The following is a 13,696-nucleotide window of genomic DNA, read 5'->3' as shown; positions in this document are numbered from 1 at the left end:
CTTGTTCCAGTCCTTCCTGGCTGATATCAGACACTTTCCTACTACATATCATTCATTGCACTCCAGAGGCACAGTCTGGAAGAAGCTATTTGGGGTAAAATTGGGACCTTAAGGCCACAATATCTGGAACTCAGCTAAAGGAAGTGAAATATGCTCTTCAGCAGGGGTCTAATAAAAGCTAGGATATTTGAGGCTCCCTTTGTTGATAACTGGGTGATTCAAGGAGACATCCTGAGGTCCCTAAATACTGCAAGTTTGTACCCACATTTGACAGGTTTATAGGAATGTGTCACTAATATTACTTGCTCTGTCTGCATCCTCTGAGGACACATTTTTGGATGACTTACTTAAATTGGGAGAGCAGTGCTACATTTTAAAGGGTGCCAAAATCTGTATTTGCGCTTTCATTGAAACAAAGAATCATAGAATGGTTTGGGTCGGAAGGGACCTTCAAGATCACCTGATTCCAATCCCCCAGCCCTGGGCAGCAGGGTCACCTTCCACTAGACCAGGTTGCTCAGAGCCCCATCCAGCCTGGCCTTGGACACTGCCAGGGATGGGGCATCCACAACTTCTTTGGGCAATCACCATCCTCAGAGTAAAGAATTTAATCTAATATATATTCTAAACCTCTCCTCTTTCAGCATAAAACTGTTATCCTTGTCCCATCACTACATGCCCTTGCTATTTCCAGAAAAACTCACTGAATATGGACATCCTTTCTACCTCATCCCTTTTTTTTCAGCCCTTGCCCTTACAACCCAGCTTCACCCTGGCAGTGGCAACATCCAAATACTCTCATTTCCTCTTTTTTCCACTTTCATTACACACATCCCCACCCCTTGCACCATTCAGGTCTGTATGTTTCCCTGCACTTTTTCAACTATAACTTTTCAACAAAACATGGAGTAGGAATCTGCAAATAATGCAGGAGACACTATATGAGAATCACACAAAAAAAAAAAAAAAAAAAAAAAAAGAAAAAAAGAAAAAAAGAAGGGTTTCATTTCCTTCAGTCACAATTAGATCCAGTGTCTAGAAGGTTACAGAATCACAGCTGGATTTCAGCATGGTGTGTACTCTAATGATCCATTTCCTATTTTTCAGAGAATTCAATACAATTGAATTTGATTATCTTAGAGGTCAAAAGCTGCAGCTATTTCAGGATGCTTAAATGAGGTACAATGCATAGAAAAGCCTGCTAGTTATGACTTTTTCATTGTGACCTGTATATTTCATAAAGGATAAGCACGACTTATAAAAGGTGTGAGGCCAGACAGAGGCAGAGCATTTGAAGAGTAATGAATCTGAATTATTAAATCCTGGTTAAGAAAGCTTATAAGCCACAATGCAAATCATGTATTATGCCCTTTAGCTGCAAAACATGTATTATGCCTTTTAGTGTGATTTTCCAGCTCTGCTTTGGACAGCTGAGAATTAAAATCACGAAAGGTTTCATGGTGAGACGGATTAATTTGCAAGACAATTTCAGAGCAGTTCATTGTCTGATTATACTGAAATGTAGGTTGTGCAACCACATTGTTCTTCAGTATTGTGTAGGGTGATTCCCATCTAGCAGTGGTAAGTGCTTAAGACACTAGAAATTAATACATTGATTCTTAGAAGTAGAAAAAGGTATTAATCAGACAATAGAGGAAATAGGGAAGATATCTTGGAGACATTAGGCAAATCCACATTCCTGGAAAATTTCCAATGCTGCTACTCCAAAACTGCAACACTTTTTCAGATCATGGAAGAACTACACTAAGGAATCACTATGGTATACTTCTTCAGATTGGAGAAAACAACTTCAGCTGTTGGATTCTCAGACAGCATGGGGAAAAGCCATCTCAGGAGAACAGTACCCACAGAACTCTTCAATTTGAAAAAAAAAAAAAAAAAAGGCCATGCACAGCTAGAGCCAGTGTCAAGCTGTAGGATGAAGAAGCACTTAATGAAATAGATTGAACATGCAGAAAGATTTTCTTCTAGTCTGAAGTCTTAAGATTGTTTAAAACATGAAGAGGACAAATTAAAAGGATTGAAGTTCAAGACCAAACATTACTTTGGTGAGTAGGGAAAGCAAACAAGATAACAAAAAGATCACTATTAGATTATTTTCAAACTATAGTTGATTTGATTTAAGACATACCAATCAACTTTATTCCTTGTCCATCCGTGTCAGGATGAGTAGGAAACAGCTTGATTTATGCCAAGATAAATTTGAAGATAGATGATACATAGAAATTTTCCCAAATTTAATGGGCAGTAAAGCAGCCTAAGTAGGAACATCATGGTATTTCCCTTACCACCAATTTCTAAAGACTGGTTCAGACAAAATTTTCTGTCAGGGAAATTCTAAGTGTACTTATTTTGTCTCAGGTCAGGAACTATGAAAAGGTGATCTCACAAGATCCATTTTAGTCTATATTTCTGTGAAAATAAGTGCTGGTTCAAAATGTTAAGACTTTTAGAAATAGATGGACATCAAAAATTGTCAACACCTGATAGGTACTAAAGAGCACCTTACTGAGTGGTTATCTAGTTGACAGGAAGAATTCATGGCAACCTCTTGAATTTAAAGATTTCTGTTATTTACAAGGAGAGGAAGGACAGTCCCTGATACAGTTAAGAAAGATAAGCAACTTGCACAGTGGTACCACTGATGACATGACTAAATATAGAGCACATACTTGTTCCTGATCTGGAGTGTTTTCTGTTAAGCCACACAACCTACAGAAGTCAGGAGAGCTAGACAGAAGGAAGGGCAAGAGTCACAAGATATGTACACAAATTTGGCACACCATCTGCAAGACATCATCCATTTCCAGCCTAAGCACTTTCCAGGACAGAATTAATATATATGTATTGATACAATGCCAAATAAATCTTGATCAGAACAGAAAAGGAATAGATTGTGTTTTACCTTTTTATAAGTGCTGACATTAAATGAAACATCTTTTACACTTTCTATACAGGGCAGTTTATGCTCTGGGGAAAGTGATGGCAAATTTTAGACAAAGTAAGATTTTTGGAGCCTATTTTCCTTGCAATAGACTGAGAAGTTTTCCTAAATTTCCATGGGACCTGTGTCAAGCAACAGAATTCTAAGAGCACCAAAAGATAAATATAGCTGATAAAATAAGAAAGATTAAATAATGGTAAATCTATTGTTGAAGGAATTCCAAATATGGAAAAAGGAATTATTCATTTTCCTGGCCACTGGAAAGAACATAAACAAGTTCAGATTGTATCCACAGTTCCTTTGAGGAAGATAAGGAGCATGACATTGTACAAGATTAGTTTGGAGGGTCACTGTCTCCCTTGTGCAGCAGGATCTGACTGGAGACTGCACACAGGCATCAGCCCAGACAGTGACACTGCTGAGCAAGACAGATGGGAAAATGACATTGAGAGGGCAACACTGGTGCTGCATAACATATCCAAACTTCTCCTTCCAAAACGTACTGAACTCTCTTATGAATAAAAAAAAGGGTAATTATCTTTAGTTAAAAGGTTCTCTTGTCCAAACCACCATTGGTTTTCAAAAGTATGTTCTTATTGAAAGTACCCTGTGTGAAATCCAGAAGATATCTTCAAAATAATTCAGTTTTCCTTACAAATGTCCTTCATGTTTAAAGACATCCTCCTGATTTACCTTCTAAATGCAAACAACTGAATATATCCAATTATATCTCTCTCACCTGAATATCCATTTGCCCAAAAGAATTATATTCAAAGAATCAAGTTAAGCATGTCCCCTGAAATGCACACAAAAGCAAAAATGAATGAATGCATTCCCTAATTACTGTCAATTTACAATTTCCTGTGACACAAGCTGTTGTGATTACTATATTTAACGTAGTCCCATCTCCTCTTCATTTTTTCTCTTTTGCATTTTACAAAGTCTCAATAATTTACATACCCAGCACCTAGAATCCACACACTAGCATATATTTGGTAATCAAAAATTAAACTAAATAACAAATAGCCATAATTTTGTCATGACAAGTGTTATCATTCTAAACAGAGGTGGCAATAGTTAAATGTCTGCACAGTGCTCTTGTTATTTGTAGAAGGGAGAAGTACAAAAGAACAATTATGTGCCAAAGTCACGGGATCATTTCCAGAAATTTAACTTACATTTTATAATGAACACTTGAGGGTATTTTTCTTTCTTTCTTGGCAAAGGACACTGCAAGCCTGGCAGCCTGAGAGAAATCCTCAGTTCTTCAATACTGCAGTACCTGTGACTATCAACATTTGGTTTATTTTAAAGCAGACACTTGAAGTCAGCTCCATATTTACAAACACAAACAGACTCCCTGTCAGACCACGACACCTAAGTATGAGGAGATCCTTTTTTAAGAAACGAGACAAATGCAAAGACAAACATCACTGATCCTTAAGACTAAAATCTTCAAAATTTTAAATCAAACTGTTCAATTCTCTGATGTTTTCTCAGGAATTATGCATTTGATTTCTTTCCCCAGTATGAGATATATCACTTTATTTCCATCAAAGCTTCTTTCCCCAGTTTTGAGTCCACCATTCCATGACTGGTATTACCCTTTTTCCAGCCCTTTTGGCAACTGCCATTTTTTCATTTTTATATATCATAGTTAGGGCAAGCAGAGTGCCATATATTCCCAACAATATTCACTGGGACATTTTTTCTAGAGAATTTAGGACCTCTGAATTCACTTTCCAGGCTCCTCCCTAAGTTCACTCTTCATTTGCTTTGGAAGACCCAAAACTTCACCCTGGAGTCCCCGTAGTAGTAACAGAAACTAACCTGTTCAACAGGATGTTTTCAGATTTGAATATGTCAAAGATAAAACGGATTTTCACCTCATTTTTCTTCCTACACCCGTAAATAGCTTGCCCCTACTCTGCAGATCACTTAACACACCTCTATGCATGCTAATAGCAAACCCTACACAAGACTCCAGGCAAGATTCCATTTTAGCATCTTCTGCCCCATCTTTCCAGGGATGTTACTTTCTCAGCAGGCTTGTAACTTGCCAAGGTCTCAGTCCTCTTCCTAAATAAACTTTTGCCAGGCAGAACAACAATCTCTTCCCATTGTGGTCTCCCAATTTCTTTTTTTCAAAGACCCCTTTGCAAAATAATCTAAGATGTTGATTATCTGCTTGGCTCCAGAGGGAGGTACCTGAGGGTTATTCATTCTCCTTCATTTTTCTGGCAACATGAAGTGTGCATACCTCATCACAGCTTTCCAATATCCAACTTCTCTCCAGTTTCTTCCTGCTTTTTGTTACAATCTCAGCACGTGTCTTCTTGACAATCCTCCACATCTCTTTTTGTCTCTTCTAATGCTTGGGCTCCGGTCCTTCTGTGGTTTTCATTCCATAGTCTGCTGCTACATACCTGTACCCCTTTCACTCTTGGCTGCAGTGATTTGTAACAGCAATCAGTTTCCAAAGGCAGTGTGATAAACCATCTATATGTGAGTGTGACAAAAACAGTAGCTATAGTAACAGAAAAGCTTTAAACAAAACTGGAAAAAAAAAAAAATCTGAGGGATATCAGTCAACTGTTCTTCCATCCCCAAATATTGCACAGTTCCATGAATGTCCTCCTGTGTTCCTTTGCCTGATTGTATCTCCACCTAGCCAAAAACACAGTGAGATAAAAATAACCCTTTATTTTGCTTGGCTTAAGGAGGAAAAATAAATAAATAATCATGCGCAACAAAACTAGGAAAAGGTTGTCTTTCCCCCTCCAAAAAAAGAAAAAATAATATATCTGTAAGTTGCCAATCCAGGACAGGCAAAACTGTCACTATCCCAGCAGTAAGGCCACGTGTTGATACCTGTGACCCATCTCACTGTCACACAGAGCTGGAGAGCAATTTCTGGCAGTGCAGAACAGCCAAGTAACCTGAAAAACACAGGTACAAGAAAAAGAACCTTCTGCAGGTTCTTGAGCAGAACTCTTGAATCTAGCTGGACTGAGTCAAGGTAATAAAAAAATGCTTTATCTAACTGTCTTATATTTTTCATTCCCTTGAGCCTGTGTAGGTGGACTTCTACAGAAAAGACCAAAATAGACTCAGGGCCTCAGTTTATTTGACCACTCTAAAGATCAGCAAAACACTGTTCAGTAATGTAACACACTTGTATACCTGCATCACACCTTTTAATTCCTGGTTGTTAGAATATGCATGTCAAAATAGATAAACAGTACAGACTTAATTCATCCCAAAAAAACTTCATTATTGTATATAGACTAAAAGAAACTAAACTGTCTTTGTTCACTGCAGTATTACCTTCCAAAATTTTTTTTTTCTTATTTGACCCTTCCTTTCTTGAGGGAGTAGGACTATTCCATATATCTTTTAAATATATACAAATGTGTTGCTCTTCTCAATAAAACCCACCTGAAATAGATTTCCTTTTAATCAGTGAAGTCAGTAGCCACGCAAATCAGGAGAGAGAATTATGTACTGCAGCAAGGAATAGCCTGATATTTGTCAAACTGGAATATTATTATATCTGATTCAATTTTACACATTGACATCTCTCCATTGTTATTGATTAATGCTTAAAGCTCTCTAAGGTTGTTATACAACACTGTTATAAATAACTTATATTATTTAGATACATAATGGATGTGATCTCTACAAATGATGAATTATATCCCCCTTCTTAATTACAGCATCCTCTGAAATCTAATTTAAATAGTAGTTAAGCAGATTAAATTCAAAAGCCAGAACAACAGCAAGCAGTTTGCAAAATGATAAATTTATGGGGCTTTTCTCTCAGTGCTGTAGAGTTTTGCCACAGAATGTTTTGTAAAGTAACATCTTTCTCAATGTCTTATTAGACCACTGTAATCTGAATTTACATATTGATTCATTCAGTTTCAATGTCAATCAAGACATGAAAATTTAATAAAAAACAACTCCAATTGCTCCTCGGAGACTTTACAATAATTACTCCCATATCATCTCAATGTGGCAGACGTCTTTAAGACGTTCTGTTTTTCAAGCATAACAATTGTACGTCTCTTTTGGGCACTGCATACTCTTCAAATCAGCATTTCACTCACTGAGATGTTGAAGGCTGCCTTAACAACATATCACATAGGGGCTACACTTGATAAAATCGAAACTGTATTCTGTCAACAATAATTATGTGGGTGTTTTGCTCATTTCCTGCTATAGCTGTCCCATGGCAACAGCGTGGAAACAGGGCTCGTTTTTTAAATACATAAATGACTGCTTTGATGACACATTTCTGGCTCAGGTTGGGCAAAGACACGGTGAAAACAAAGACTTTTTTGAGAAACTATCACAACTTCTTCTATTATATGCAAATCTGTAGGGAATGTGCTAATTCCCGAGTGGAGGGAGCAGCTTTGCTGTAGCAGTGGCAGAAGTGGCCTGAGGCATTTCCAGACACTGATAACAAGCCAGCATTTGCACTTCAGGCCTTTCTTTCCACCCTCGATGAATTTCACAATAAATACCTCAACCGAAGGTTATTATTCCACTTAACTCTGCCTTTGGGGTTGCTGCTGCTAAGGCAAATCAGATAAAATCATGCTAAAATTCCACATTTTATCAGAATTATGTCCATTTCATCAGAATTATGTCCATCTGGAGTGCTGAAAAACAGCTGGTGGTGTTGATGATTTTGTCATATAGACTTTGCTAAATGGGAAATCAGCTTTGCAATTTTCAGTTTTAACCACTTTGGGAATATTTACTTTTCTAAGATTATTTTCTGACTTGTGAACCAAGAAGAATAGGTATTGTACAGACAGTTCATAAAGCAGGCACAAGATGAACCAGGATATTGCAGGTTTTACCCTTGGCTCTGTGAACATCCAAGCTCCAATGTAATAAGACCTGATGGCAGGATCAAGTGCACCTACAGCTCCAGCCTTTCAAATATCACCTTCACTAAGAAAAGTAGCAAAAACGATACCATTGTGGGTTTTTTTTCCTAATATGAGAACCCTGACTAAACTTGTTTCATTTAAGTCGATACTAATGCAAGAAGAAACATCTGGAGATTAAAAAAGTGGACCAGATTCAGGCTGGATTTTTAGAAGGAACCATTTAATAACCCACCATATGTCTCTGGGAGCATCCTTTCTTTTAATTTTAACATTCTAAAGGGATTTTAAGAACAAAATGTAAAATCCATAGAAACATGTATTTAAGGTAAATCTATGATACAATTCAAAGAACAGAATAGTTTTTGCACTAAGGGAAACAAACACAGCTCAAAGTAAGGCAACACATAACGTCAAGCTGTACATTGGAGCATTGACAAAGCCCAGTGTGCCTGGAATGCCCAGAGTGAATCTTACACTAGCCACATATCAATTGTCTTTTGTATTGTCACATGGATGTAAAGGAAACCAGGAGTGTTTGCTATCAGCATCTGATTAACCACTGAATTCTAACCATAGTTTTGGAACAAAGAACAATTTTATTTTATGCCAACCATTGTCTGTGGCAGGGAAACAGCACAGTTTCCATTAGAAGAGGATGAATTTTAATCCTGATAAGATGTGGGGATGAAACGCTAACTTAATCCAAATGAATATTCATATAGGAAAGTGAAAATAGGTGTCAAGGACTTGCTGCACTTAAGTCCTGGGTTACATGAAAACTGTACACCATTCAACAAAACAACAAGGTTTCTAATGATTACTTTCCCCATATAATTTATTCATCTATTCCAGAGCAGTGTTTCAGGGCTTAATGAGTATTTGTAAAGCTCTGACTGAAATGCACTCTCAAAATGCAAAACATTAAACCATTTACAATGAATGAAGTAGTGTAGATTACTAGTTCAGAAAAGCCACTGCAGCTCATCAACATGTGCATTTGAAGGGTGTATTACTTCACCAGGCCCCTGCTCACAGTCCTGTGCAGTTGAAAGGCTAAGTGTGCTTCCTTCCCACTGAATCCACTCTGATAAAGGAAAAGTTGAGGAACTTTCTCTCTTCTCTTGTTTCACCCCATGTCCCCCATATTTTGCCCAAATGAGGCAATCTCTTATCACATCTCAAAGAACTGCTTGGAGAATAAACAAGATTAAGGAGCAATAGAATGGTCTGGGTTGGAAGGGACCTTAAAGCCCATCTCATTCCAGTCCTCCCACCAGGGGCAGGGACACCTCCCACTAGACCAGAGAGCTGAAAGTCCCATCCAGCATGACCTTGAACACTTCCAGGGATGGGACATCCACAACACCCCTGAGCAACCTGTTCCAGTGCCTCACCACCCTCAGTAGGAAGAACTGAAGTCACCTCTAGTTCCTTGCATGACCGTGTTTCTTCCTGGAAGGTCAGTTTTCTGAATCAGAGGTCTCTGAAAGTCTCTGGTACAGCAGGCTTCTCTGAGCACAAGAGGCAAACAAGGTGTCCTCATGCTTCCATGTGCTATCTGCTTGTTTATATGACTCTCTTGCCCATTGTTGCAGTGCCATTGCACCTGTTACAGATGCTGTATGCTCTTTAAACTAGATAAATGACTACCAAAAAAAAATTCAAATGTTAATTTTCTTAAACTGTATTTTTTCTTCTTTGTATGCTGATAGTTGCTTTATCACTATTAACAAAATCTCATGAAACACTAATGATGGTAAAGAGTAGTCCTAGTAATTCTAAAGGAAATCCAAGACTTCATAAGACCAGATTTTAGTCAGAAAAGAGAAAGATCAGGCAGAATAGAGATTCTGGGATTAAGTAATCCTTCTTTCCACATTAACTAACTGTTGCCCAGACACTTTAATTCTACATCATGCTGTGCACAATGAATGAGAAGTCAGGAAAGGCAAAATCTTGGCTTTTGATATCTCACACCTTTCTGCTCATTAGTTCATCTCTTCTACACCTGTCAATGGTGGTTATTTCTACTTTCTTACTTCCCTCATACACTGCACCTACTGCATTCTTGGGACACAAGAGAGGGTATAGTTTATATTTATATACATCAATGCCGAAGTACAAACAAGAAATAAAGCAGTCAGTGGTTCATGTCAGCCTCCTGGACAGAGAGGAACACACATTATTGTTAAGTACTTTTTATTAAATTAGCCAGCTTGGAAGTTTTAATGTCAGTTTTTCTCATTAGCCAGGCATAGTGACTGGTTTGGCTGAAATATAATTTAATAAGGGGTCAGTATGGGGACTGAAGGAAAAAATTTAAAAGAAAAAAAAATTACCCAGAAGAAACCTGACTGAAATCACAGATTATACCAATTTCCTTAGCAGTACTGTATATGCAGATAATATTTATAGAAACCAGCATCTCCCAGAAATAGGCATTACGTTAATTAAAATGTGTTGTAGCCTAAGATTACATTTTATTAATTCCTGTTTGCAAGAAGGTCATACCTAATGATTTCCTCTTGGAGTTACTGGTTTTAGCAATCAGACCATTACAGATTTTGATTCTTGTTCTACTTGTGAAATTACTCAGATTCTTGCAAACACAAGTGCCAATTCCCTGATCTTCGGGTGTACTTTTAAAGTTTTTGCCCCAGTGGGATTTTCTTTTTCTTGAGAGAAAACAGCTGCACATACAACATCAGGAATTGTAATTAATTTTGCATCAGTCCAGAATAAAAGCCATGTGTTCAGATAACCAGGATACTCCAGCATTCCAAATACCCAGGATAAATTACTGTAACAGACCAATACTGTTCTCAATTGCATTATCACTGCATTCACTGCACAATTGCAATTGTGCTTTACAGCTGGCACAAATATATAATTCCTTGTGAATAATTAAAGTTGAATTTCACTTTAAATGTATATTTAAGTATTCATGACATTTTACAGAAAATCACATATGCAGAGTTCTCCCAATGAATGAGATATGAATTAAAAAATAACCACCTCCCTCACTTTAACGCCTTGGAGAATGGGAATGTCTTGACCACTGTCAAAAGAGTGTATTGAAATCACATCTTTTAAAGCATTTTGTAAGCATGCAGAGACTCTAGAGAGAACATCAGAGTGGTTAGATGGACAGGCAGAAGCACAAAGAAACGTGACCGTATCTGTTTCAATAAAAGGCAGTGGTTTGTCCTGAATCTGTTGTAAATACATCAGTGTCTAATATCACTAGTAGCACTAGCACATAACACACAGCAAACTCCACCCTTCTAAGTAATATTAATAAAGTTTCAAACCCTTCTAAGTGATATTAATTAATCACATTTCTGACCTCAGAGGGATCGAACTGAGGGCAGTTAACCAATTAAATAGGAGTGGCCAGTGCTGTGGAAAATGAGGGAGGAATTTTGGAACTTCACACGTATTTTGAACACCCTAAAGATTACCCAGATCAATTCCTCTGAATTATGGGCAATATGAGCACCTGTGGTGATTGTAAGCATCTTGTGGAACCAGCATGTGCTTTGGTTCTGTCTCCAGGGTTCAGTCCTGTGGGTCCTTATAAGATGCAGCCTCCTCATGTTCAGACACAAGCTTAGCTGTCCCTGGTGATTAATGCAATATATTGGCACAAGAAGTGCAAATATCTGTAATCATGTCTCACTCAGGGTGCCTGATGACCTGAGAGCAAAGAGCAGGTGCATCATGAAAACTGAGGAGACGGCTTTCAGACAAGTGAGGGGGAGCAGCAGAAATGCAGCTCCTCCCTAACACAATAAGGATCAAGACAGCATTCCTTGAATTTTGCTAGTTTTATATGTCCTGAATTTGTTCTAAAATTTAAAAATTCTCTTGTTTTGACATTTGTCTAAGCAAGAACGTCATTCCTAGCACCTGTGTTTGAGCTCCTGCAGGAAAGTCTCTCAGTAAAAATAGCTGTCATCTAAAGAGGCAGCAGATCAATGCCAGAAAACTTGTTGATCAACTTCCTGCATTCCTGTTCCCTCAAGAAATGAGTTCTGAAAGACTTCTTCAAGGAACAAGGAAAATTGTTGCTTACTAACAGTTACAGGCAATGTTTTCTAGAAAATTTTAAGCTTAAGCATCTACCAAGGCTTTATTCATGTAAAGAAATCTCAATGTAACTAAATTCATTTAGCAACTTGCTTGGTGAAGGGCTCTACTCCTCCTGAGGGCATGTCAGTTTATTTAGACAGTCTGAAAACCCAGATGTGTTGTTTTTACCATGAGCAAGGGCACACGACTGAGGAGGATCTGGCTGTGGCAGCCGTGCAATCTGCAGCTGAGGCAAGCTGAGGGCACAGCTCCAGCTTGTTACCAGTCCCACATGGTCAGAGTGCCCTTGCCAGCAGCACAGCAACACTGGGAAGATTTGAGGAGCTAAACAGCATCTCCTCTTTACCTGCAAGCAAAAAAAAAGTTGCTGTTCTTTCCCTAAGCCTGTAGTTTGGCTTTTCTCAGTCCTTGCAGGTGGTCTGAAGCATTCAAACATTTCTCTCTTTCCACCTGCTATCCCCTCCCTTCCTCCCCTTACCTGAAGTAAATTCTGCCTTCAGACTTGACCCATAGCATCTTCCAAAAACAATGCATTGCAAAATGTACAATTGCTATCTGCAGTCTATTCTACAAAGATTTGATAACACAATTTGCCAGATAAGAATGTGAAAAGAAATCCGTATCTTATGTGGCCACATTGGCAAAACGACAGAATATTTTGCTGGCTTACTTGGTGGCTTTCAGGGAAGAGGGGAAATAAGCCCAGTAGAAAAACTTCCCCATGTGACATGCTGCATCTTCCATATGGCCCTCTGCTATCCTGGCTGCACCAGCACAGGCAAACTAATAATACTTACAAGTGTGAGATGTGCAGGTTTCATAACAGCATTCCAGTGGGAGTAATTGTAACCAGTTTTAAGACAGAACTTGTCAGGTTTGGGAATGAGACTGAACGCGGTTGCACCTGTGACAGCAGAAGGCTGGATGCACTCACCCCACAGGCCCTACATTTCAGAGTAAAAACAAAAAAAACAACCAACCAACTGAAGTCCTGGAAAAAAAAAAGAAAAAAAGAGCCAAGCCTCTGAAAGAACAACACCAGAACAAAGTAGTTACATATTAGCCAGCACACGTGCTTGTGTGGCTTCTGTGGCTGGATTGCTGGAGCTGCCAGGGAGGAGAGCATGAGCCAGCAGGGCCAGTCACTGCCATGTAACAGCTCCTTTGCCACACAGAATAAAAAAATAGCACAAAACAAGAAAGAAGGAAAAAATATTTTTAAAAGCAGCCTTTCTCCATCCCCACTCTGTCTCTCAGATGCACAGCAATCTTGGAAAAAGAGGGAGAAGGAACAGGATATTTTCCGGGGTGGCAAATGCATCCACAGTTCCCAGCAGCAGGCAGACTGAGCAGGCTTGTGGTGCTGCAGTGAGACCTTAATTGCACTCAAGGTGCTACTGGCAATGTGCTATGAAAACGTGTGCTGGGACATGATTCCTATTTGGAAGAGTAGAAAAAAGACAGAAGAGACGAAAAGCAAGAAAAGAGATGGAAAGTAACTTGTCCAAAGGGTAAGTCAACATTCAGAGCAAAAGCAGCCTCCTGGATGTGCATAAGGCCAATGCCCTGTCTACTGGGGAACCTTTCTGTCTGGTTTTACTGCCTCCCACCTCCAACTCCTCAAACAAAAACCATCCAGTGGCAGTCCACTGCAAAGGGGGGTGGAGCTTCTTGCTTTGAAAAAAGCAGTATCTCTGCTGTTTCTCCTGGAAAGGGAACCCACCTCTTTGACCAC

General features: G+C 38.8%; 1 protein-coding gene across 1 annotated transcript in view; it reads right to left on the bottom strand.

The window, feature by feature from the left end:
• Positions 1 to 13,198, bottom strand: part of PLEKHA7 (pleckstrin homology domain containing A7) — a 160,563-nt gene extending 147,365 nt beyond the window's left edge. Inside the window, exons 1-2 of the mRNA XM_083864062.1 lie at positions 12,759 to 13,198; positions 5,226 to 5,412 (exon numbers count right to left, since the gene is read on the bottom strand). Coding sequence (XP_083720188.1) covers positions 5,226 to 5,230 — 5 coding nt within the window. The 5' untranslated portion in view covers positions 5,231 to 5,412; positions 12,759 to 13,198. The remainder of the gene's footprint in view (positions 1 to 5,225; positions 5,413 to 12,758) is intronic.
• Between the last annotated feature and the right edge of the window lie 498 nt (positions 13,199 to 13,696).

The sequence above is a fragment of the Zosterops lateralis genome (assembly GCF_965231275.1).
Source record: "Zosterops lateralis genome assembly, chromosome: 6".
NCBI lineage: Eukaryota > Metazoa > Chordata > Aves > Passeriformes > Zosteropidae > Zosterops > Zosterops lateralis.
This window is presented reverse-complemented; position numbering and strand designations above follow the sequence as displayed.